Genomic DNA, 26,663 nt, shown 5'->3' on the forward strand with positions numbered 1-26,663 from the left:
CTAAATCTTAAGGTCTCAACAATATATAGTAGCAATGTCTCAAAGAGCAATACTGACATTGACTGATATAGGTCTCAACAGTACATAGTATCAATTTCCCTAATAGCAATACTGACCTGAAGGTCTCAATAGTACATAGTATCAATTTCCCTAATAGCAATACTGACCTGAAGGTCTCAGCAGTATATAGTATCAATTTCCCTAATAGCAATACTGACCTGAAGGTCTCAATTGTACATAGTATCAATTTCCCTAATAGAAATACTGACCTGAAGGTCTCAACAGTATATAGTATCAATTTCCCTAATAGCAATACTGACCTGAAGGTCTCAATTGTACATAGTATCAATTTCCCTAATAGCAATACTGACCTGAAGGTCTCAGCAGTATATAGTATCAATGCAACACTAACCTGATCCAATAGCTATCACAGTTCCCATATCAGCTTCTGACATCTTCATCACAATCCCAGCTACAACTTTTCTTCCTGCCAAGTTTTCTGATATAGAAGCTACTAAAGCATTGAATTTCTGATGAGTCAAGGCAGCAATTTTGTCAAAGTGTGTCATACTAGCAGGATCAATCTTGGACACTGTCGAAGACTGAAAATAATATTTTTTTAGTTCCTTTAAAATTGTACAGATCTAAAAAGTTTTTTAACAATCAGACTCTAGCCCCTTCATCAAAAAGCAGACTGGTCAGGCTGTTTGTTTTCATGTTTTCTTGTTTGTTATTGTCATTTTGTGGCCTTTTATAGCTGACAATGTGGTATGGGCTTTGCTCATTGTTGAAGGCCATACAGTGACCTATAGTTGTTAATTTCTGTGTCAATTTAGTCTCTTGTGGAGAGTTATTGGCAATCATACCACATCTTCTTTTTTATATTGGAACTTTTTAATGTGAAAATATCATCAGTATCTAAAATGTGTTAGAAATTTACCATATAAAACAAAGGGTGTGTAAAATGTAGATTTGGCAGTAAAACAATACTAAGGATTATTAGTCTTTGTACTGTAGCAGCAAATACTGATTTGATTAAGCAGGAAATTCACAAACCACCACCTAGCCTTATGATAAGGACACTTAAACAAAACAAGGAAGACACTTTCTGTTCAAAAGATAGCAATGTTGGCTATAGCAGTGTTATCACTTTTTTGTTTATAAAAGCTTTAAAATATTGCATTGAAAAGTGTAATATGTGCATGAAGGAAGTCATATTCTATTATTCATTTGTTCTTCATCTATTCCTATTGCAATACTATATTGGTATTTTAAGTTATCTTGAAGTCCTGGTAGCAAGGTTCCCATACAAACTTATTTTAGGTATTACAAATAAAACTAATCAATAGAATGGTTTTGTGTCAATCTATGATTACTTACTGTAGTACTAACATTGTACTCCCCAGAAGTCAATCTATGATTACTTACTGTAGTACTAACATTGTACTCCCCAGAAGTCAATCTATGATTACTTACTGTAGTACTAACATTGTACTCCCCAGAAGTCAATCTATGATTACTTACTGTAGTACTAACATTGTACTCCCCAGAAGTCAATCTATGATTACTTACTGTAGTACTAACATTGTACTCCCCAGAAGTCAATCTATGATTACTTACTGTAGTACTAACATTGTACTCCCCAGAAGTCAATCTATGATTACTTACTGTAGTACTAACATTGTACTCCCCAGAAGTCAATCTATGATTACTTACTGTAGTACTAACATTGTACTCCCCAGAAGTCAATCTATGATTACTTACTGTAGTACTAACATTGTACTCCCCAGAAGTCAATCTATGATTACTTACTGTAGTACTAACATTGTACTCCCCAGAAGTCAATCTATGATTACTTACTGTAGTACTAACATTGTACTCCCCAGAAGTCAATCTATGATTACTTACTGTAGTACTAACATTGTACTCCCCAGAAGTCAATCTATGATTACTTACTGTAGTACTAACATTGTACTCCCCAGAAGTCAATCTACGATTACTTACTGTAGTACTAACATTGTACTCCCCAGAAGTCAATCTACGATTACTTACTGTAGTACTAACATTGTACTCCCCAGAAGTCAATCTACGATTACTTACTGTAGTACTAACATTGTACTCCCCAGAAGTCAATCTACGATTACTTACTGTAGTACTAGCATTGTACTCCCCAGAAGTCAATCTACGATTACTTACTGTAGTACTAACATTGTACTCCCCAGAAGTCAATCTACGATTACTTACTGTAGTACTAACATTGTACTCCCCAGAAGTCAATCTACGATTACTTACTGTAGTACTAACATTGTACTCCCCAGAAGTCAATCTACGATTACTTACTGTAGTACTAACATTGTACTCCCCAGAAGTCAATCTACGATTACTTACTGTAGTACTAACATTGTACTCCCCAGAAGTCAATCTACGATTACTTACTGTAGTACTAACATTGTACTCCCCAGAAGTCAATCTACGATTACTTACTGTAGTACTAACATTGTACTCCCCAGAAGTCAATCTACGATTACTTACTGTAGTACTAACATTGTACTCCCCAGAAGTGAATCTACGATTACTTACTGTAGTACTAACATTGTACTCCCCAGAAGTCAATCTACGATTACTTACTGTAGTACTAACATTGTACTCCCCAGAAGTCAATCTATGATTACTTCAATCTATGATTACTTACTGTAGTACTAACATTGTACTCCCCAGAAGTCAATCTATGATTACTTCAATCTATGATTACTTACTGTAGTACTAACATTGTACTCCCCAGAAGTCAATCTATGATTACTTACTGTAGTACTAACATTGTACTCCCCAGAAGTCAATCTACGATTACTTACTGTAGTACTAACATTGTACTCCCCAGAAGTCAATCTACGATTACTTACTGTAGTACTAACATTGTACTCCCCAGAAGTCAATCTACGATTACTTACTGTAGTACTAACATTGTACTCCCCAGAAGTCAATCTACGATTACTTACTGTAGTACTAACATTGTACTCCCCAGAAGTCAATCTACGATTACTTACTGTAGTACTAACATTGTACTCCCCAGAAGTCAATCTACGATTACTTACTGTAGTACTAACATTGTACTCCCCAGAAGTCAATCTACGATTACTTACTGTAGTACTAACATTGTACTCCCCAGAAGTCAATCTACGATTACTTACTGTAGTACTAACATTGTACTCCCCAGAAGTCAATCTATGATTACTTACTGTAGAACTAACATTGTACTCCCCAGAAGTCAATCTATGATTACTTCAATCTATGATTACTTACTGTAGTACTAACATTGTACTCCCCAGAAGTCAATCTATGATTACTTACTGTAGTACCAGTATTGTACTCCCCAGAAGTCAATCTATGATTACTTACTGTAGTACTAACATTGTACTCCCCAGAAGTCAATCTATGATTACTTACTGTAGTACTAACATTGTACTCCCCAGAAGTCAATCTATGATTACTTACTGTAGTACTAACATTGTACTCCCCAGAAGTCAATCTACGATTACTTACTGTAGTACTAACATTGTACTCCCCAGAAGTCAATCTACGATTACTTACTGTAGTACTAACATTGTACTCCCCAGAAGTCAATCTATGATTACTTACTGTAGTACTAACATTGTACTCCCCAGAAGTCAATCTATGATTACTTACTGTAGTACTAACATTGTACTCCCCAGAAGTCAATCTATGATTACTTACTGTAGTACTAACATTGTACTCCCCAGAAGTCAATCTATGATTACTTACTGTAGTACTAACATTGTACTCCCCAGAAGTCAATCTACGATTACTTACTGTAGTACTAACATTGTACTCCCCAGAAGTCAATCTACGATTACTTACTGTAGTACTAACATTGTACTCCCCAGAAGTCAATCTACGATTACTTACTGTAGTATTAACATTGTACTCCCCAGAAGTCAATCTATGATTACTTACTGTAGTACTAACATTGTACTCCCCAGAAGTCAATCTATGATTACTTACTGTAGTACTAACATTGTACTCCCCAGAAGTCAATCTACGATTACTTACTGTAGTACTAACATTGTACTCCCCAGAAGTCAATCTATGATTACTTACTGTAGTACTAACATTGTACTCCCCAGAAGTCAATCTATGATTACTTACTGTAGTACTAACATTGTACTCCCCAGAAGTCAATCTATGATTACTTACTGTAGTACTAACATTGTACTCCCCAGAAGTCAATCTATGATTACTTACTGTAGTACTAACATTGTACTCCTCATAAACCTTAAGGCAAATAAAGTCAAAGAATCTGAGAAAAGATATAAAAAGGTCATGGACAAGGCTATTAAAAAACATAAAAAAGATATGGCTCGAAAATTAAAAAATCTTAGATCTCAAAACACCAAAGAGTATTGGAAAATTTTGAACCAACGCGAACATTCAAAACAACCGAATATTGATTTTGAGGATTTACTCAACTTTTTCAAAGAGCTAAACTCAGGTAACTCAGATCCAATTGACTTGCCAACAAATGATACAAATTTCATGAGTGAACTGAATGATAATTTGAATAGTCCAATTACGAAAGAAGAAATATTAAAATGTATTAAGAATTTAAAAAATAACAAAGCTTGTGGTGATGATATGATTATTAACGAATATATTAAGACTTCTGGTGATTTTTTTATTGATGTTTATGCTGCATTGTTTAACCTGATTTTTAGAACTGGAATAGTACCAGTATCTTGGGTGATTGGAACGATCAAGCCATTTTATAAAAACAAAGGCAATAAGTTTGATCCTAAAAACTATAGACCCATTACTATTGTAAGTTGTATGGGTAAATTATTTACAGCTATTTTAAGTAATAGACTTGCAAAATTCTCTGATGAAGTTTTACTACTCAATGAAAATCAGTGTGGATTTCGAAATAGGTACTCAACTTGTGATTGTATCTTTACATTACACTCTTTTTTTGAAATTTTGAAATTAAAAAAGAAAAAAATGTTCTGTGCTTTTGTCGATTTTGAGAAAGCATTTGACACAGTGACTAGAGATGCTTTATGGTATAAGATGTTAGTAAATAATATTAATGGTTATATGTATAAGATTATTCATAACATGTATGCTGATATAAAATCATGCCTGTCATACAATGGTGAAAAATCTGATTATTTTCCAAGTAACATTGGTCTACGCCAAGGGGAGAATTTATCCCCTTTTCTTTTTTCGCTTTTTTTGAACGATTTGGAAGATTTCTTTTGTAAAGGGAATTTGATAGGCTTAAAAACTATATCAGATGCCCTAGAAGACGAACTAGATATATATGTTAAACTGTTTGCAATTCTTTACGCAGACGATACTGTATTAATGGCTGAATCAGCCACAGAACTTAATTTGTTATTAGAAAAATTCGAATCATATTGTGATGTTTGGAAAATGAAAGTCAATGTAGATAAGACTAAAATCATGATTTTTTGCAATGGTAGACAACCTGCTGATCATAAATTTAATTATAGTAATACTGATTTAGAAATTGTAAATGAGTTTAATTATCTTGGGATTTATTTTTCAAAAAATGGCTCATTTAAAGCAAACAAGAAGCATCTCGCAGAAAAGGCGACGAGAGCCATGTATGAAGTTATCAAAAAGGGGAGAAAGCATGGCTTATCCATAAGCTGTCAATTAGATTTATTTGATAAATTGGTTAAACCTGTTTTACTTTATGGCTGTGAAATTTGGGGATTTGGAAATAATGATATATTGGAAAGGGTTCATTTGAAATTTTGTAAACTTCTACTACATCTTAAATCTTCTACCCCGAATTGTGTTATATATGGAGAATTAGGACGTTATCCTATTAGTTTAGATATCAAGGTTCGCATGATTTCATACTGGGCGAAACTGATTTTTAGCAAACCCAGTAAATTATCAGCAATTGCATACAAATTAATGTTTAGTTTATATCATGGAAATAATGTTAAACTTTATTGGATGAAATGTATAGAATTTATCCTTAATGAAACTGGTTTATCTTATGTATGGTTATCTCAAACTTGTGTAAATGAAATTTGGTTAAAGACTGTTGTAAGAACATCTCTCCAAGATCAATTTAAACAAACATGGTACTCAGATATTCAAACGAGCTCAAAAACATTAAATTATCGCCTTTTTAAGGAACTTTTCGGATTCGAAAAATATTTAGACATTTTGGAACCCCGTGATATTTATACTTTGTGTCAATTTAGACTCATTAACCACAGATTACCTATAGAAAGTGGAAGATGGAAAAAAATTCAGAGAGATAAAAGAATATGCGAACTATGTGACTTAAAAGATCTTGGAGATGAATTCCACTATGTAATGAAGTGTAAATTTATGGCTATAGAAAGACAAAAGTATATCGCTAAAAAGTATATTGATTATCCAAATATAATTAAATTTAAGGAAATAATGAATATGAAAAAACAATCATATTTAAAAAAGCTATGTACATTTATAAGGCATATTAATTCATGTGTGTGTTCTCCTGGCTAAACTCAACTTATACATGTATTTGTAAATAGTGTACATATTATGTTTTCTCTAATTTATAACTGTGTTATTTATTACATGTAACTTCTGTATACCATTGTATTTACGAAGGTTTGTCAGAATAAAGATATATACTCCCCAGAAGCAATCAATATTCTCATAGCTTTATCAGCAACTTCTTTTATTACTTACTGTAGTACTAACATTGTACTCCCCAGAAGCAATCAATATTCTCATAGCTTTATCAGCAACTTCTTTTCTTCCATCTTTTTTATTCATACATTCAACTGTAGCTAACATTTTATCACCAACATAGGCAGCCATTAAAAATCTGCAAAAACAAAAATGCTATCATGAAATGTCAAAAATAAAAACTAATGTGGATTCATTTTGTTCAGTGGGTTTCAATTTGCTAGATTGATGAAAACTTGCATTTTGTTGTTAATTTTCCAAAAACTAGCTTGTTTTTCAACAATCTTCAATGCATGTATTGTTGTATATAGTTATAGATCAAGGTTTTTTTTAAGAATAGTTGTGGTTTAAAATTAGTTTCATATTAAAACATTCAAATGACCTGGTTAAAACATAAATTTTGTTTAAACCTAAAATTACCAACATGTAAATAAACAATTCAGGTGATTAAAGGTACCGGGTACTTTAAGTATTTACGAAATGACTCACTAAGAGTCAATAGAGAATAACTTTGTACTGTAGCTATAATTTATGATACTAAATCAGATATTTATACATGTATACTGTGGGTTTATTTATTTTTCGTGGGTATCAATTTTTGTGGATTAGGTGCATTTCTGTGGATTTTTAATTTCGTGGTTTTGACAATCTATTGAAAATTTGAAATTGGTTAAACATCTGAATTCATGGTTCACCTGTTGGGCTGTCCCCATGAAACCCATGAAAATTGGTATTTAATGAATAATAATGTAGAAAGTAGTTTTCAATTTAGACTTATTTACAGTATATATCATATATATATATCTAAATCATAAAAATAAATAGTGCATAATACAAACCTAGGCTTATGAGATGGACCTTTTTGACACATGACTTCTATTCTAGCAACACTATGCCTAGATTGAGCGTATTCCATCAAGGCACTCACAGGATTTTTATTCAAAGCAGCAAAACTTTCTGAGGTCAGATCCAGGCTTAGTGGACCAGGAGGTGGTGCCATCTGGGGCCTACCTGTTACAGGTAATGATTGAAATGGAAGAGGTCGTCCCTGATTGGACATCGGTTGATGAGATTGGGTATTCCCTGTAATGGTTACTTGATCTAATTCCAGAAGTTGCTGGGATATTAATCTTTTCTCTGGTGTTGGCAAAACAATCTTTTGAGATGAATCTGAAATTAAAATTCTCCAAATTATTCTTCATATATCATGTATATAATGAACTGTTAAAAAACATAGCATTTATTTCAAACTGAATAATTGATGAAGTAAGAAATTTATTTAAAACCATTTCAAAATGTGTCTTGATAAGTACTGTTTGCATGTACTTTATTCTATAGTATCATGAGTATGTAATACATATATGTGTACTGTATTAAATCGGCAATGCTTTTCCATTTTAGTATTTTTGTTACTTTTTTTTTATCCTACTGACTAATATTTATTTAGATCAAGGCCTGGACTTGGTACTTAAAATTATCAGTCAATAATTATGTGTAACATCACTTAATAATGCAATTCATGGTTTTATATCAACTTTTCAATGAAATGAAAGACATTAACTGGTTATTTTTGCAGGGTGTTAATTTTCAAGAATAGAACAAACTGCCTAAATAAATTTCGGTTATTCAAAAGTGCACATGCATCTAGGTATTGATAAAAGTTTGAAATCCACGAAAAAAATTGAAATTGCCAAAATATTTTGTATACCTTATTCAATGAAAATCAAGAAATTTAACACCCATGAAAAGAACCTGTTTTACGGTATTTAAACAACAGAAGAAATGACCTTCAACCTTTATCATGACCCTAAGACCTTACCATTTGCCTTATAAGATGTACTGGTTTGGTTGTTCTGTCCACTCATATGCATCAGAGCTTGGATGCCCTTTGCAGCATCTTCTACTAAATTAGGTTCCTCCATACCACTTGTTTTCCTCTCTTGTTGAACCAATGCCATTGGCGATGGTGGTGGCTTAAAGCCACTAGTTGTTGGTGAAGGTGATGGTTTAAAGCCACTAGTTGTTGGTGAAGTTTGGTGTGCCAATCTCTCTGCAACCGGTATTCGACCAGATGGTTTCATACTAGAAAACTGAGACCTTTGGTCCATACTTTCAACTGAATTTGGCATGGAGTTTAAATTAGACTTGAAGTCCTCTGTTTGTGTTTTATTTAATGTAGTATTTATATTACTGCTTTTCATAAGTGTTAGTAAACTTGGTCTAACTGCTGAAGGTGAAATTTGCTGTTGAACAAGTCTTGATGACGGAGGGTTCTGCAATCTAACTGACATATTCAGTGTTCTAATCATTGGTGAATTACGTATACTAGTATCTACATGCATGAGTGGAACTGGGTTACCTCCCCTTATTTGCTGTATCTGTCCTATTCTTGGAGCCAGAGGTAAACATGGTAAAGATGATTGTGAATTGTTTGCTCCTGGAGTGTTATAATCTAAATTATTCTGACCTGCACTTGTCAGCATAGGATTTTGAAGTAGTTGTCTTGGCGATGGAGGCGGGCCAGACCTTGGTACTTTTTGCTTCTGAAACTGCCTACTATTCTGTACATTTGTGTGCATATTTTCATCAATATTGATACCAAGTTTATCTTTTATATATTTAACTCCATTAGGAGTCATTACCCAAATATTTCCATCAAATTTAACTAAGCTTTTTTTTGCACTTTTTTCCAATAAAGATTCCACTTGTTCCTCTGTCATTTCTAAGGATTTTTTAATCACAAACGTTCTTCCCATCTGAGTTGGACATTTTGACAATGCTTCCAAAACAAGATCCTCATCAGAATATTTCATTTCAGTTTTAATGGTCTCATTTTTCCTACACATAATATCTAAATCATTATTTACAGCATCTGCGGTCTCCATATCAGTTCTTTCAAAATCTGAAATCTGCTGATGAGAAAAATCACTAACTAAAGTTTCATTTTCAACAGGTTCCAATTTCAATGATGGAGGATTTGAAAAATTACTTTGTAAACTTGATGGCTGTTCACTACTACTAGATGACTGAAAACTTTCTAACCGTAAGAGCTTTAAATGCTCTTCTGTCATATTAGTTACATTTTGTAAATCCCCATGGAAGGTTTCTTCTTTCAAATCCCTCAATTCTGATTCTCCAGTGTCCATAAGTGCAGGAGATGAGTGTCCAATTGTCCAATTTACAGGTTTATCACAGACTTTCTTGATGTAACCTTTCCTTTGCATGGCATACAATGTTGGATTGATTTCTGATGATGTCCTAAACTGTAGATATTTTGTTATGTTAATGGTCGGTGCTGGACAGTCTAGTGATTTCAGAAATTTTACAATCTGTGGAATTAGCTCTGGTTTGACTTTTGTTTTCTGTGTCTATTAAGAAAGATAAGAGATAACATATATTAATAAATAATTTTGGATATTTCTTAAATGTATCAATATTTTGGTATTATTTTAATTATAAAACTTAAAAAGAGGCTCACCTTTTGGTTCTCTTATCTGGGGAAACAGTGAAAGTCTGCTATAGAGGACCTTTAATTTAATTTCAATCCCCAGATCAACTACTAATTTGGGTAGCGTCCCTTTGACTGTCCTTTAGTTATGTCCCTTTAAAACATAATATGGAAGCAGAGCATCATTTGATTTTACATCTAATAGTCCTTTGAATTAGTGAAAAATGTTCAAACTAGCTACTTAGAATATGTTTATAATAAGGGTAAACAAATCCATTGACAAACAATCAAAACTTCATAAAAATTGTAAAAAAGGCAAGTCATATTGCCATGATAACCATAATTATCAATGCTGTTGATGTGTGCACCTAACAACTTTATGATATAAGGCCACGGCTCTTGTCGAATTGCAAGTTATATAAACCACTCAATGACTCATGTACAATAATTCAAAAGAGAAAGACACCGGCATGATTTATTTATTACCAATATACGGCCAAAATATTTTCAATTTTTGAGGTCGTTTAAAAGGTAAATTTCATCAATTATTACTTCACTTAGGATTCATAGATTAAAGCATGACAATTACTCATGTGCTTTTAACAGTTCCTTAAATTTATGGCACTGGCTGCGGTTACATGTAAGGGTAATAATAATACAAATTTTTTTTTGTTACTTTGGAGACTAATATTCATAATTGATTGGTTTGACAGAGTACAGGGTTGAGTAAGGAACCAATCAATTACAAATGTTACAATAATGTTTGTGTCTACACTTTAATAAATTGTGGTATGTTACAATAAGGTTTATGTCTACAGTTGAATAAATTGCAGTATTGTTTAATATATTAAAGACGACAATATATGATAGATTTTTTAAACTTAATCATTGTTAATCCTTCTACATTTTTGTGTTTTAATTTTTCGATATATGTACTAGATAATACTATTAATGATGATGACAATAATAATAAAATTATTCAACAAATAGTGTTTAAATAGTTTTAAGTATTAATTATTTTATTAATGTATTATTTGTTGGATACCAATTTTCGTAGATTTAGTGGGTACAGGTGAACCCCAAAATTAAAAGTTCAATGAATGACTTATTTCCTATGGGTTTGTTATGTAGACTTCTTTAAAATCACGAAATAAAATATCCACAAACAAGTGATTCCACAATGCTACTTGTACTACTGTTGGAAGTGCCTAATGTAGGAAAATTAAAATCCAAACGCTTGTCTCCATATCAAATTGTGTTCACTGTGAGTGCCTTGCAAGAAGCATGTTCTGTTCTACCTCAGACTTAGCTCCTGATTTTTCAGGATCAATGTTTCTTATTTATTTGTCTTTTGTTCATTTTTTTGTCCTTCTGTTAGTCATGCTAGTGTTAACGTTGTATTCCTTTAGTAATTTAGTAGTTTTGTTATTACTTGATCATGAGTTTAAAAATCAAAGTGCTGGATAGCACCTCTGGAAAATTTGCAACTGTAGCTGTGTATTATTCCAAAAAGGTTATAGACGTGTATTATTTCAAATATGTATTTCATCACAGATTTGATGTTTTCACCTAAACCATTGTCTTGTCAGTAATTATCAAAAATCACTTTTTTATGTTTATCAAAAAAAGTTTTGATATTTTCTCATGATTGCAACCTTAAGCTGTAGATCTAAAATAATGAAATATACATGCAGAAAGCTCTGTTAATTTCTTTAAGTACCATGTCAACTTCAAGGGCCTGTGAATTCGTATTTTTTTTATTGGTTTAGGTCCTTCATATTTGTTTTTAGTAAATTAACACGTAAGTTACTTTTTTTTTAATTGTTCCACATGTTTCATATCGGGGCCTTTTAAAGCTTTCTTCATGTATATGGTACAAAAATTTCTCATTATTGACAACCTTTATTGTGGCCTATAGTTATTTATACATTTTCATTCTTTGAACTCTTTTGGATAGCATTGGTTCTTTGCAAAAAATACTGCATCCTTACTGATAAATAAGACGGTTACAGTAACTTAAATCAATACAACTGTAAAGAAAGTGAACTAATATTAAGGGGTTTTGTCAAAAATAGGGAACATGTTCATGGGACTCAAATGATGCCCTCCCTAGCATTAACGTTATAAACTCAAGAACTGTAAATGTGACACTACCAAAATTTTTACTTGATCTGAATTATGGGTTAATAAACATTGTGTATTCATTCTTATTATACAGTATTGCGCAATACTAATTGTAAGATCTTGACATTTGTTTTGTGTCAAAAACTTATATGTTATGTCAACAATTTGATCGCAATCCAAATTCAGAGCTGTATCAAGCTTGAATGTTGTGTCCATACTTGTCCCAACTGTTCAGGGTTCGACTTCTGCGGTCGTATAAAGCTGTGCCCTGCGGACCAGTGGCGGATCCAGAAGTTTTCATAAGTGGGGGCCCACTGACTGACCTAAGAGGGGGCCTTCCCTATGTAAGCAACCAAATTTTTTCCCAAAAGGGGGGGGCCGGGCCCCCTCCCCCTGCGGACCATCTGGTTCCATTTGTAACAAGGCACAACCCTAGAGCAGTAACAATAAATCCACCAAAATTCAAACTTGATCAGTGTGTGAGGTCAGTGATATTGTTTGCCTTAGATTAGTGGAGAATAAAGGCTTTTTCTCCTGGAGAAGAATCCCAATTTGAAAAAAAAATGGCTTAAAATAATTCCCAAAGAGACAACTTTTTTCCCAAACAGTGCAGTCTCAGTAGTAATTGTGCATGAATACAAACTGTTAACACTCATTTAAACATTTTCATGTCTTAAATGACTATATGTACACATTTGAGGGTCTATTTATGTATCATCACTGACAAAATTGGGTCTTATTTTAAAACAGAGTTTGACTCTTGAAAATGGGTCTGTAAATTGAAGTTTCAGTCAAATTCATGATTTATTTTAAAAATCCAAATTTGCTGAAAAGGACGCATATTTTCCCATTAAAAAAGGGTAGATGTAGTTTTGAAAAAAGCCAACAATATCACTGGAGGTAATGAGAATTGTGTATAAGTTTCAAAACATTTGGTTAAGACAAACTATACTTAGAGAACAGAAACTTGAATTTCCAGCAACTTTTCTTTTTGTAAAGTAGCATTAAACGCTAGAATGGTAAAAGTTACGCAACTAAAATTCAAACTTGACTTGTGAATTGTGGTTAAAAGCATTGCGTATCAGTTTCATACAATTTGGTTCAGGCAAACTAAAGTAAGAGAACAGAAACGAATTTTGGGATATACAGAGGTACTTATAAGTAAGAGAAGAATGTACATACTTACAGAAGAACAAGGATAAAACTCAATACGGTGGGAGCATAACAACAGCAGTATGACCACAGGAATAACCAGATGCTTCGCAGGGCGTAGCTTTATACGACCGCAGAGGTTGAACCCTGAATGGTTGGGGCAAGTATGGACACAACATTCAAGCTGGATTCAGCTCTAAATTTGGATTGTGATTAAATAGTTGACACAGCATAGGTTTCTGACACAGAATGAATGTGCCCTAATGAACTTAAAATTTTTGTTTTCTCTTAGAGCAATTCACTATGCTGTTCAATATTAATCCTCTCAAAAAAATGTTTGAAGAAATTTTCTTTTTATTTATGAAATTTCAAATGAGAAAAATTGAACCCAATTTTTTAATCACATCCCCCTTTCCCTTATTCCAAAACTAATCTCAATTAAAATATTCTAATGGAGTTTGCAACAATAACTACTCATTTAAATACATCATAAAATATTAAGATGTAAAAAAACTGCTTGTTATCACTGAATGGCAAAGATTATTTAAATTTATCAGTTGGTAGTAAATAGTGAATATACATTGTATATTGTATAAACAAAGATTTAAGTTGATTCTTGACAAAGAAAGATAACTCCAATTAAAACCAGATGCTCCGCAGGGCGTAGCTTTATACGACCGCAGAGGTTGAACCCTGAACGGTTGGGGCAAGTATGGACACAACATTCAAGCTGGATTCCGCTCTAAATTTGGATTGTGATTAAATAGTTGACACAGCATAGGTTTCTGACACAGAATGAATGTATTCAAATGAACTTAAAATTTTTGTTTTCTCTTAGAGCAATTCACTATGCTGTAGAATATTAATCCTCTCAAAAAAATGTTTGAAGAAATTTTCTTTTTATTTATGAAATTTCAAATGAGAAAAATTGAACCCAATTTTTTATTCACATCCCCCTTTCCCTTATTCCAAAACTAATTTCAATTAAAATATTCTAATGGAGTTTGCAACAATTACTACTCATTTAAATACATCATAAAATATTAAGATGTAAAAAAACTGCTTGTTATCACTGAATGGTAAAGATTATTTAAATTTATCAGTTGGTAGTAAAAAGTGAATATACATTGTATATTGTATATAACAAAGATTTAAGTTGATTCTGGACAAAGAAAGATAACTCCAATTAAAAAAATTTCTTGCAGATATTTCTTGCTTACTATACTGGACAAAGAAAGATAACTCTTAATCAAAAAAAAATTGCTATTTCACAATACTGTGAAATTAGATATTTCTTGCCATTGCACAATACTGTGCAATTGAAAAGACTTGCTATTGCACAATACTTAATATAATAATTTTAGATCCTGATTTGGACCAACTTGAAAACTGGGCCCATAATCAAAAATCTAAGTACATGTTTAGATTTAGCATATCAAAGAGGCCCAAGAATTTAATTTTTGTTAAAATCAAACTTAGTTTAATTTTGGACCCTTTGCACTTTAATTTAGACCAATTTTAAAACTGGGCCAAAAATTAAGAATCTACATACACAGTTAGATTTGGCATATCAAAGAACCCCAATTATTCAATTTTTGATGAAATCAAACAATGTTTAATTTTGGACCTCGATTTGGGCCAACTTGAAAACTGGGCCAATAATCAAAAATCTAAGTACATTTTTAGATTCAGCATATCAAAGAACCCCAAGGTTTCAATTTTTGTTAAAATCAAACTAAGTTTAATTTTGGACCCTTTGGACCTTAATGTAGACCAATTTGAAAACGGGACCAAAAATTAAGAATCTACATACACAGTTAGATTCGGCATATTAAAGAACCCCAATTATTCAATTTTGATGAAATCAAACAAAGTTTAATTTTGGACCCTTTGGGCCCCTTTTTCCTTAACTGTTGGGACCAAAACTCCCAAAATCAATACCAACCTTCCTTTTATAGTCATAAACCTTATGTTTAAATTTCATAGATTTCTATTTACTTATACTAACGGTATGGTGCGAAAACCAAAAAAAATGCTTATTTGGGTCCCTTTTTGGCCCCTAATTCCTAAACTGTTGGGACTGAAACTCCCAAAATCAATACCAACCTTCCTTTTGTGGTCATAAACATTGTGTTTAAATTTCATTGATTTCTATTAACTTTAACTAAAGTTATTGTGCGAAAACCAAGAATAATGCTTATTTGGGCCCTTTTTTGGCCCCTAATTCCTAAACTGTTGAAACCAAAACTCCCAAAATCAATCCCAACCTTTCTTTTGTGGTCATAAACCTTGTGTCAAAATTTCATAGACTTCTATTAACTTAAACTAAAGTTATAGTGCGAAAACCAAGAAAATGCTTATTTGGGCCCTTTTTGGCCTTTAATTCCTAAAATGTTGGGACCAAAACTCCCAAAATCAATACCAGCCTGCTTTTTATGGTCATAAACCTTGTGTTAAAATTTCATAGATTTCTATTCACTTTTACTAAAGTTAGAGTGAGAAAACTAAAAGTATTCGGACGACGACGACGACGACGCCAACGTGATAGCAATATACGACGAAATTTTTTTCAAAATTTGCGGTCGTATAAAAATTCTTGCAAAATGATATTTCTTGCTTACTATTTTGGACAAAGAAAGATAACTCTAATTAAAAAAAATTTGCTATTTCACAATATTGTGAAATTAGATATTTCTTGCCATTGCACAATACTGTGCAATTGAAAAGACTTGCTATTGCACAATACTTAATATAATAATTTTAGATCCTGATTTGGACCAACTTGAAAACTGGGCCCATAATCAAAAATCTAAGTACATGTTTAGATTCAGCATATCAAAGAGGCCCAAGAATTTAATTTTTGTTAAAATCAAACTTAGTTTAATTTTAGACCCTTTGGACCTTAATGTAGGTCAATTTGAAAACGGGACCAAATATGAAGAATCTACATATGATACACAGTTAGATTTGGCATATCAAAGAACCCCATTTATTCAATTTTTGATGAAATCAAAAAAGTTTAATTTTGGACCCAGATTTGGACCAACTTGAAAACTGGGCCAATAATCAAGAATCTAAGTACATTTTTAGATTCAACATATCAAAGAACCCAACCAATTCATTTTTTGTCAAAATCAAACTAAGTTTAATTTTGGACCCTTTGGACCTTAATGTAGACCAATTTGAAAACATGACCAAAAGTTAAGAATCTACATACACAGTTAGATTCGGCATATCAAAGAACCCAATTATTCAATTTTGGACCCTTTGGGCCCCTTTTTCCTAAACTGTTGGGACCAAAACTCCCAAAATCAATACCAACCTTCCTTTTATGGTCATTAACCTTGTGTTTAAATTTCATAGATTTCTATTTACTTATACTAACGTTATGGTGCGAAAACAATGAAAAATGCTTATTTGGGTTCCTTTTTTGACCCCTAATTCCTAAACTGTTGGGACCTGAACTCCCAAAATCAATACCAATCTTCCTTTTGTGGTCATTAACATTATGTTTAAATTTCATTGGTTTCTATTTACTTAAACTAAAGTTATTGTGCGAAAACCAAGAATAATGCTTATTTGGGCCCTTTTTTGGCTCCTAATTCCTAAACTGTTGAAACCAAAACTCCCAAAATCAATCCCAACCTTTCTTTTGTGGTCATCAACCTTGTGTCAAAATTTCATAGATTTCTATTAACTTAGACTAAAGTTATAGTGCGAAAACAAAGAAAATGCTTATTTGGGCCCTTTTTGGCCCCTTATTCCTAAAATGTTGGGACCAAAACTCCCAAAATCAATACCAACTTTCCTTTTATGGTCATAAACCTTGTGTTAAAATTTCATAGATTTCCATTCACTTTTACTAAAGTTAGAGTGCGAAAACTAAAAGTATTCGGACGACGACGACGACGACGCAGACGCCAACGTGATAGCAATATACGACGAATTTTTTTTCAAAATTTGCGGTCGTATAAAAAGTTTATATACGCTAGATTCATAGAATTTTTGTTGTAAGCCATTCGTTTGATAAATTATGGTTATCATTGCCTCTGTGTTTGGATGACAAAGCAATTGAATTTCTATTAAAATAGGGCATGCTATGCACATGTGTGTCTGTAGTCTATATAAATTTTGAGGTGAAAATGCAGTTATTTAAGCCAAAGGGTACACATCATCATAATTTCATGAACTTAAATCATTTCTACAGCACTTGTCTTCATACACTGAGCTATGTTATTCTAAGAAGTAGATAATGACTCGGTTGCTTTTAATATGGATGCTATATGATATGAATTTGCTATAATACACCAGAGGTGGTATGATGTAAATTATTGGAAGAAGACTGAAGAAGAATTGACGTTGGGTCAATGTTTTTCTGCTGTCAGTTTGATCCACTTGAGCATGCTGAACGAGTGAAGGCCCTTATATGCACATTGGAATGTATTTAAATAATGGAATTAAAAGTTTTCAAATGATTTTTGGCATCAAAATCTTCGATCGATGTTTAGACAAAAACAATGCATTTTAAAATTATTATTTTTTATGAAAGCCGTTACCGTATTTACCTGTACTCGTCCATTTATGAGACATTAGACATATAATTATCGAGTATTTTATATTCTATCACCTGTGTTTTGTTATAACAAACCATTATCACTTTTCAATTATTCAACGGCTTGTTCTCGCATTTTAATCAGTCATTTCCAATTTTTTTAATACTCTCGGGCTTTTACCACGTTTATGTACGTACATAGTAAACTGGTAAAAGTAGAGCGGAAAAAGTTCATTCATGAAATTTTCATGAATGAAACTGACGCAATCTGGCGTAGATTTCTTGTGATTTTCTCTTCAGCGTATGGCAGATCTGCGAAGTAGTGTTTGAGATACTCATTTTCAAAATGAAGTTAAATTCATCTGAATCGTCGGTGAACATTCAATTCTTTTTTTCATTAAAGCTGTAATCTTTTCAGTCAAATGAGTAGTTACTCAAAATTTTAAAAGAACCTTCCAAGAATTAGAATTCAAACACGAGTACTAGTACTTAATTATCTCAGATCAGAATAAATGGCGATAATCTGTCACCATAAGTTTGAGGCCGATGGCTATGGAAAGTAGCAATAGCAAGCTATAGCAAACTTTCCCAAAACTATGTGATTTACATTTTTCATTAACATGCATATTGGTCTTTTGATGTTATCCCTAGAAACTTAAGTCTTACACTGAATCTATACATTTTGCTTTAAGACCAAAATATTGTCAAAAAATTATTAAAACAGAACTTCCATATTCAGATTAAAATAGGGTCTGGGGAACATCCAGGAAGCATTATTTTGCATCATTTGTTCTATAGCTTCTTAGGCCTTCAGTCGTCCAAAAACCCTTCAAAAACATTTTGCCTTGCTCAAATCGGCAAAATATGTTTGACAATACTTTTTAAAATTGACTAGATACATTTTTTGTACAACCAAACTATAATACTGTGTATGTATGCATTACATGTATATGTAGTTGACAATATAGAAGATTCATTTCTGCAGAAGATGATGATTAATTCAGATTTTGCTTCAATAGTGTAGAAAATAGATAACCTGTCCTCTAAGTTTACAAAAATAAATAACCAAAAACAAATCCTCCTGTTTACAATGAAGAGAAAAGAGAGACACAAGTCTCCAATGTAACACTATTTTTATTTTTATTATTGTTACATGTGATATTTCCATGTAACCATTTTTCGCCAGTGCCAAATTTATTTGGATTAAAATATTTTTCTCTCCAACATGATAAAAAAAATGTGTATGCCTGGGTTAGAGTTCACAAAAGTGGTGGTCCTCAGCATTTTACCACCAAAATTTTGCATAGGACTGATCCAATTTTAGTATTTTTCAATAGAGTTAATAGTGAGGACCAGCAGACATTCTTCAAGGATCTACAGAGAAGATTTCCCAAACTCTCCTGGGTATCACAGTATCATTACAGTTCACTAAGAGAAGACTCAATAATGAACTTCTCAAAAATCAAAAGTGAAAGTAAAATGGAAATTAAAATGAAAGTAGAATTAAAAGGTCATACAGACATGGATATAGAGCTTGATTGTGTATTATTTTTTTTTTACTTTAAATCCACTATAACGAGCCATGTTCTTATCCTGGGGGTGATATGGTTTGGAATTAAAATGCTTTCTCGGCGTTCTCTTGTTCCTCAAATTTATCTGCCAAGTAGGTGGTTTTTCGTTCGTTTTAATTAGGTTTCCTGATCGTTTTAGTCTATAAAGATTCGCATTTAATGTTCGCTTATCAACTTTCACTACTCTCAAAATGTGTGATAGTTCGGCCTCGTTATTATGCTGTGACTCTAGAAATTCAAAAATTCTCTGTTCAAGATTTCCATCGCCGTCCATATTGAAAACTACTGTAAAGAGTCGGTCATGGAACACGAATGGAAAAACTCCGGAAAATATCGCCAAAAAGGGTCTAACTAATTAGCGACAACAAGCGTCAAGAAGCGACAACAAGCGTCAAGAAGCGACAACAAGCGTCAAGAAGAGACAACAAGCGTCAAGAAGCGACAACAAGCGTCAACAAGCGACAAGAAGCGACAACAAGAATTATTTTAGCGACAACAAGCGACGAGAAGACTATTTAGCGACAAGAAAACATTTTTTTTTATTAGATATAAAGAAATTTGTATGTAGTCTAATGGTTTTTTTTTAAATTTCATGCAGATAGTCTATGTCTAATTAGAATATTTTATTATATAGATAGACGAAGAAATGAAACATTTGTGAGGAAGAAAGAGATTGTGAAGTTTATATTAGTATATGGGCAGATGAAGAAATTAAACATTTGTGAAGAAGAAAGAGATTAAGCTTCTTTTTTTATTTTTAAATATGAAGAAAATGTATAAGATAATGTATTATCTTAATCTTTCAGTCAGAATGTTCGAATTGTTATGCGTTTACAAAATTTCGACCTCATTTTACTCAAAAAGTAGCACATGAATGTATATTTTTTATTACATATTTGATTTAATCAGGTAAAACATAGCCTATATGCAAATTTTCATGAACTTGTAAATACAGGATTAAAACTGTATCGTATGCCCTTCACGACGCGCGTGTCCCCTGTTTAATTGCTACAATAACATCCAATATTAACACCTTCAACTTTGTACACGCGTCATGCAGACTAAACAATTACACGCGCCAGAATATACAATCATTGTGAATAGTGAACACCTGTTGAAAACTCAAGATTGTCATTTATTTCCTTTCATCTTCAATCAATATGCATAATCATGATAAATATCGTTTAATGAGGCAATAAACAAATAAAAAGATGAAAACATTCACATTTCAATTTTCTTTTCCTCTTGTTTAATTTCAGTTCTTTGTATTTCACAATTTGTGTCAATATTTTCAGGACAATGATGCACAAACATTCATTTTGCGAGCTTAATATATATTGTACGAAAAGAGTTTAAAAAAACAAATTATAAGATAAATAATATGTTCTAAAACCCAAGGAAAAGTAATCTCATAATACAATAATTAAACGCAATACTGGCTGTTATACATAATAGATGATAAAATAAATATGTAAATATAATGTTTCATTTTTTTCTATCAATTTTAACTTTCTTGTCGCTTAAATTATTTTCTTTTGCATATTCTTCTAAGGAAATCTGTTTGATGAAATTAAGACAAAGACAGACAAATTAGCTTCAGATATAGAACATTTACAGAGGGAGAGGACTGATTTTGAAAACAGACAAGAGAATATGAAAGAGAAAATAGACAATTTAGAGGAAGATAAGTGTATATTGAACGACAAACTGATTGATATACAATGCCGTTCGATGAAATACAATCTTATATTCTCTGGAATTGAGGAACATCGAGATGAAAACTGTGAAGACAAACTCCGCCGATTCATATATCAGAACATGAGAATTGAACATAGACTAGAATTTGGCAATGTTCATCGTTTTGGGAAGAGTTACCGGCACAAACCGAGAACAATTATAGCACGGTTTCTGTACTTTTCAGATTTAGATATGATAAAACGTGCCGGTAAAAACCTTAAAGGTACACACTATGGAGTGAACCAGCAATAACCAGCTGAAATTGAAGAAAAAAGACGTAAACTTTATCCGATTATGAAGGCAACTCAAAAGTTGTTCTCATCCGTGACAAACTATATGTTAATGACGAGTTAGTGACAGTTTCCAACGACGAAGCGCCTCGTGAAGAGCCCCACCAGACACCTATCAGATCGAAGAAACGATCAAGAGTGAGTTCTACTCCAGACAGGGAAGGACATAGTTAGGTCAACCTTGGAAGAGAAAATAACATTCCAGCTCAATCAACTTTTAACAATACAAATAATCATGTGATTAATAAAACTATTTTAAAATTTTAAAAATACTTACATTAAATGTGTGTGGTTTAAGTAGACGTGTTCAATATCCTGAGTTTTTAGATCTTATTAATAATTATGATATTCTTTGTTTTATAGAGTCAAAAACGGATGATTTAGACGAAATTGATATACCAAATTTTGAAATTAAGATGAAAAATAGATTTACTTTGCGAAGGGTAAAATCTGGGGGAATAGTATTATGTTTTAGGACACATTTAGCAGATAAGATAAATATGGTTGATACAGATAGTAAATATATCATGTGGTTCACAGTTGATAAAGAAATATTTCGTCTAAATCACTGAAATGTTTTATTTGGAATTGTATACATTCCTCCTGAAAACTCATCGTATTGTATTGGGGACCCCTATAACGAAATGGAAAATGAGTTTTTGAACTTTTGTTCGCATTATAATTACATTTGTCTTATGGGAGATTTCAATTCTAGAACAAGCAGAGATCCAGATTTTATTGATCTTGAATACAATGAATTCTCGGGGATGTTAAATATTGAAAATACCTGTATTAATACATTACATAATTTAGGTTTACCCATCCAGAGAAAAAGTATGGATGTTAAAAAGAACAATTTCGGTAACTATTTATTAAATTTTTGTAAATACAACAATATGCTTATTGTTAATGGTAGAATTGGTGACAACAGTGGACACTTTACTTGTAAAAATGCTAGTGTTGTTGATTATAATATATGTTCCCCATGTTTTGTCAAACTTATAGAAAATTTCTCTGTATTAGAAACGAATACTTTATTTTCGGATATACATAATCCGTTACCATTAACTGTTAAAGCCGAAGTAGTTAAAAATAAAGTGGTTGTAGATGAACCATCGCATGAAAAGTTTAAAGACTGGGAGAGTACTAAAACTGCAGACTTTATTGATAATATAGACGGAGAAAAAGTAAACGAAATACTGACTCAACTAGTAAATATGGTTGACAATGCAACAATAAATGAAACAACCATAAATACCGCAGTTGAGACTATAAGTAATTTACTAACCGATGCAGCTAAAAGTACCTTTGGCACATATACCCAGGAAAAACTTAATCCAAATTTACAAAAATATAAGAAGGCATCCAAACCGTGGTTTGACGATGATTGTAAAGAAGCCAGGAAAAAATATAAATCATCAAAGAGAAAGTTGAGAAGAAATCGATCTCAACTTCAGGAGGCCGAAACTAAATCGTTAGAGAAAAAATATAAGAGGACTATGGATAAAAGTATGAGAAAACATAGGAAAAAATTAGAAATAAAATAAATAATTTGAAATCCACTAACCCAAAAGAATATTGGAAAATTTTGAATAGTGGAAAAAAACAGAAAAGCCCTGATATACCTATGAACATATTGTTAGATTATTTTAAAACATTAAATGCTGGTAGCGCAAATATTTTATCTAGTATATTAGTAAAGCTGTTTAATATTATATTTGACAGTGGCATTATTCCCGAGATTTGGTTATTGGGAAATATTATACCAGTTTATAAAAACAAGGGTGACAAATTGGATCCCAAAAACTTTCGGCCTATCACTATTATTAGCTGCTTTGGCAAATTATTTACCTCTGTTTTGAACAAAAGATTAAACAAATTTTCTGATGATTATCAGATTATTTGTGAAAATCAGTTAGGGTTTAGGAATGGATACAGTACTACAGATAAAATTGAGAATGGAAATGGGGAATGTGTCAAAGAGACAACAACCCGACCAAAATAAAAAAACACACAACAGCAGAAGGTCACCAACAGGTCTTCAATGTAGCGAGAAATTCCCGCACCCGGAGGCGTCCTTCAGCTGGCCCCTAAACAAATATATACTAGTTCAGTGATAATGAACGCCATACTAATTTCCAAATTGTACACAAGAAACTAAAATTTAAATAATACAAGACTAACAAAGGCCAGAGGCTCCTGACTTGGGACAGGCGCAAAAATGCGGCGGGGTTAAACATGTTTGTGAGATCTCAACCCTCCCCCTATACCTCTAACCAGTGTAGAAAAGTAAAAGCATAACAATACGCACATTAAAATTCAGTTCAAGAGAAGTCCGAGTCTGATGTCATTTATTTGTTATTTACATGTTATTTAGTTTAATGAAAAGTAAAAAGAAAAAAATGTATTGTGCCTTTATAGACTTTGCTAAAGCATTTGATAGTGTATGGAGAAATGGATTGTTTCAGAAATTGCTTGGAAACGAAATTAACGGTAAAATGTATAGTGTTATATTCAATATGTATAGTAGTATTAAATCAAGAATTGTATATAATGGACAATCATCAGACTATTTCCCTTGTGATATTGGTGTAAGACAAGGAGAAAATCTTTCGCCTTTTTGTATTCTCCTTATATTTGAATGATTTGGAATCTTTTTTACAAATACATGATGTTTTGGGACTTAGTAGTATATCTGAAGAAATTGAGAATGAGATGAATATTTATATTAAACTGTTTGCTTTATTATATGCAGATGATACAGTTCTATTTGCTGAATCAGCTGAATCTCTTCAATCTCAACTTAATACATTTAGTGAATATTGTAAACTTTGGAAACTAAGTGTAAATTCTAGTAAAACGAAAATTATTATTTTTCCTGGAGGACGTTTATCTCACAATCCTCATTTTTATTTTGATAATATTGAGTTAGATGTTGTCAAAGAAATACCATACTTGGGATTGACTTTTTCAAGAACAGGTAGCTTTGCAAATACTAAAAAGATATTAGTCACTAAGGCATACCGTGCCATGTACGATGTACTCAAGAAGGGGAGAGTTCATAACCTTTCGGTGAGATGTCAGTATGATTTGTTCGATAAGATAGTGAAGCCGATTTTACTTTATGGGTGTGAAATCTGGGGGTTCAGTAATATAGATATTATAGAGAGAGTACATTTGAAATTTTGCAAGCTACTACTGAACTTGAAAAAGTCAACTCCAAACTTTATGGTATATGGTGAACTTGGTGTGTATCCCATGGTAGTCTATGTTAAACTACGTATGGTAATTTATTGGTGTAGAATTGTCCACGGCAAAGAAAATAAGTTGTCACATATTTTGTATAAATTTATGTTTTTAAAATATTCACAGAATAATTGTAAGTCTGAATGGGTTATGTTTATCAAAAATATTCTTGATACATGTGGTTACAGTAATATATGGTTAGCACAAACTGGCTTTAGCACAAAATGGCTGAGTAATAGTTTAAAACAGAAGCTATTTGATCAATTTCAACAGAACTGGCGTTCAAATATATGTAATTCGTCTAAAGGTTTATCATATAGATTATATAAGGATAAGTTTGAATTCGAAAAATATTTAGATATATTACCAGATAGAGATAGAGTTACATTTTGTAGATTTAGAACTGGGAATCATAGATTACCAATTGAAACTGGAAGATGGATAGGTTTAGATAGAGAAATGAGATATTGTAATTTATGCCAATGTCAAGAATTAGGTGATGAATTTCACTTTCTTTTGAATTGTAGATCCCTAGACGACTCAAGAAAACTATTTTTAGATAACTGTTATAGTAGCAGAGTAAATATAATTAAATTTTGTAAATTATTACAAACAACACATAGAAATAAGTTAAAAAATATATGCAAATTTATAAAGGTTATAAATTCAGTAGCAGGTCTTCCTGGTTAGCCTTTGTCTATTTGTTTTTCTATTATGATGACTTCTTGTATATATATATATATATATATACAACTCGTCTAAACATCAACCCAACAATGTTAGATCTGTAAATTTGCTTTCGCAAATTTTTGGTTCTTCCCTCGCCGGGATTCGAACCCATGCTACTGACGTACTTATGTATATATATATATATATATACATAAGTACGTCTGAGTCAGTGACAACCCTACAACAGATGTATCCATTGGATCGCCATCAATGATGGTGATACATGGCTGTGTACATAATGTATATACAACTCGTCTAAACATCAACCCAACAATGTTAGATCTGTAAATTTGCTTTCGCAAATTTTTGGTTCTTCCCTCGCCGGGATTCGAACCCATGCTACTGTGATATCGTGACACCAAATCGCCTGCACTGCAGCCGTCCCGCTAGACCACACGACCACCTGGGCTCTCAAAAAAGAGCTTTCGGTGACCATATGTTACCTTTCCACGTCAGTTTTAATCTAGCGGCGTACTACAGTACATGATATATAAGGCATGAAGATGTTATTGTTACAGATCAGCTAAATTATCTATAGTAAAGGATCCTACAAATTAATGTAAGATACAGTCACAGAAAATAATTATATTCATAAGTACGTCTGAGTCAGTGACAACCCTACAACAGATGTATCCATTGGATCGCCATCAATGATGGTGATACATGGCTGTGTACATAATGTATATACAACTCGTCTAAACATCAACCCAACAATGTTAGATCTGTAAATTTGCTTTCGCAAATTTTTGGTTCTTCCCTCGCCGGGATTCGAACCCATGCTACTGTGATATCGTGACACCAAATCGCCTGCACTGCAGCCGTCCCGCTAGACCACACGACCACCTGGGCTCTCAAAAAAGAGCTTTCGGTGACCATATGTTACCTTTCCACGTCAGTTTTAATCTAGCGGCGTACTACAGTACATGATATATAAGGCATGAAGATGTTATTGTTACAGATCAGCTAAATTATCTATAGTAAAGGATCCTACAAATTAATGTAAGATACAGTCACAGAAAATAATTATATTCATAAGTACGTCTGAGTCAGTGACAACCCTACAACAGATGTATCCATTGGAT

The 26,663-nt window shown here is 32.4% G+C and overlaps 1 protein-coding gene across 3 annotated transcripts in view; it reads right to left on the minus strand.

The window, feature by feature from the left end:
• LOC134685078 (double-stranded RNA-specific adenosine deaminase-like) overlaps positions 1–19,859 on the minus strand; it is a 33,854-nt gene extending 13,995 nt beyond the window's left edge. Inside the window, exons 1-5 of one of the 3 annotated variants that reach the window (XM_063544487.1) lie at positions 19,569–19,859; positions 8,552–10,100; positions 7,572–7,902; positions 6,745–6,871; positions 413–602 (exon numbers count right to left, since the gene is read on the minus strand). In XM_063544487.1, coding sequence (XP_063400557.1) covers positions 413–602; positions 6,745–6,871; positions 7,572–7,902; positions 8,552–10,100; positions 19,569–19,853 — 2,482 coding nt within the window. In that variant the 5' untranslated portion in view covers positions 19,854–19,859. Of the gene's footprint in view, positions 1–412; positions 603–6,732; positions 6,872–7,571; positions 7,903–8,551; positions 10,101–10,210; positions 12,614–19,568 lie in introns of those variants that run through there. The other 2 variants (XM_063544486.1, XM_063544488.1) reach the window with 2 other exon arrangements.
• Between the last annotated feature and the right edge of the window lie 6,804 nt (positions 19,860–26,663).

The sequence above is a fragment of the Mytilus trossulus genome, chromosome 9 (genome assembly GCF_036588685.1).
Source record: "Mytilus trossulus isolate FHL-02 chromosome 9, PNRI_Mtr1.1.1.hap1, whole genome shotgun sequence".
In the NCBI taxonomy this organism is placed as follows: Eukaryota; Metazoa; Mollusca; class Bivalvia; order Mytilida; family Mytilidae; genus Mytilus; species Mytilus trossulus.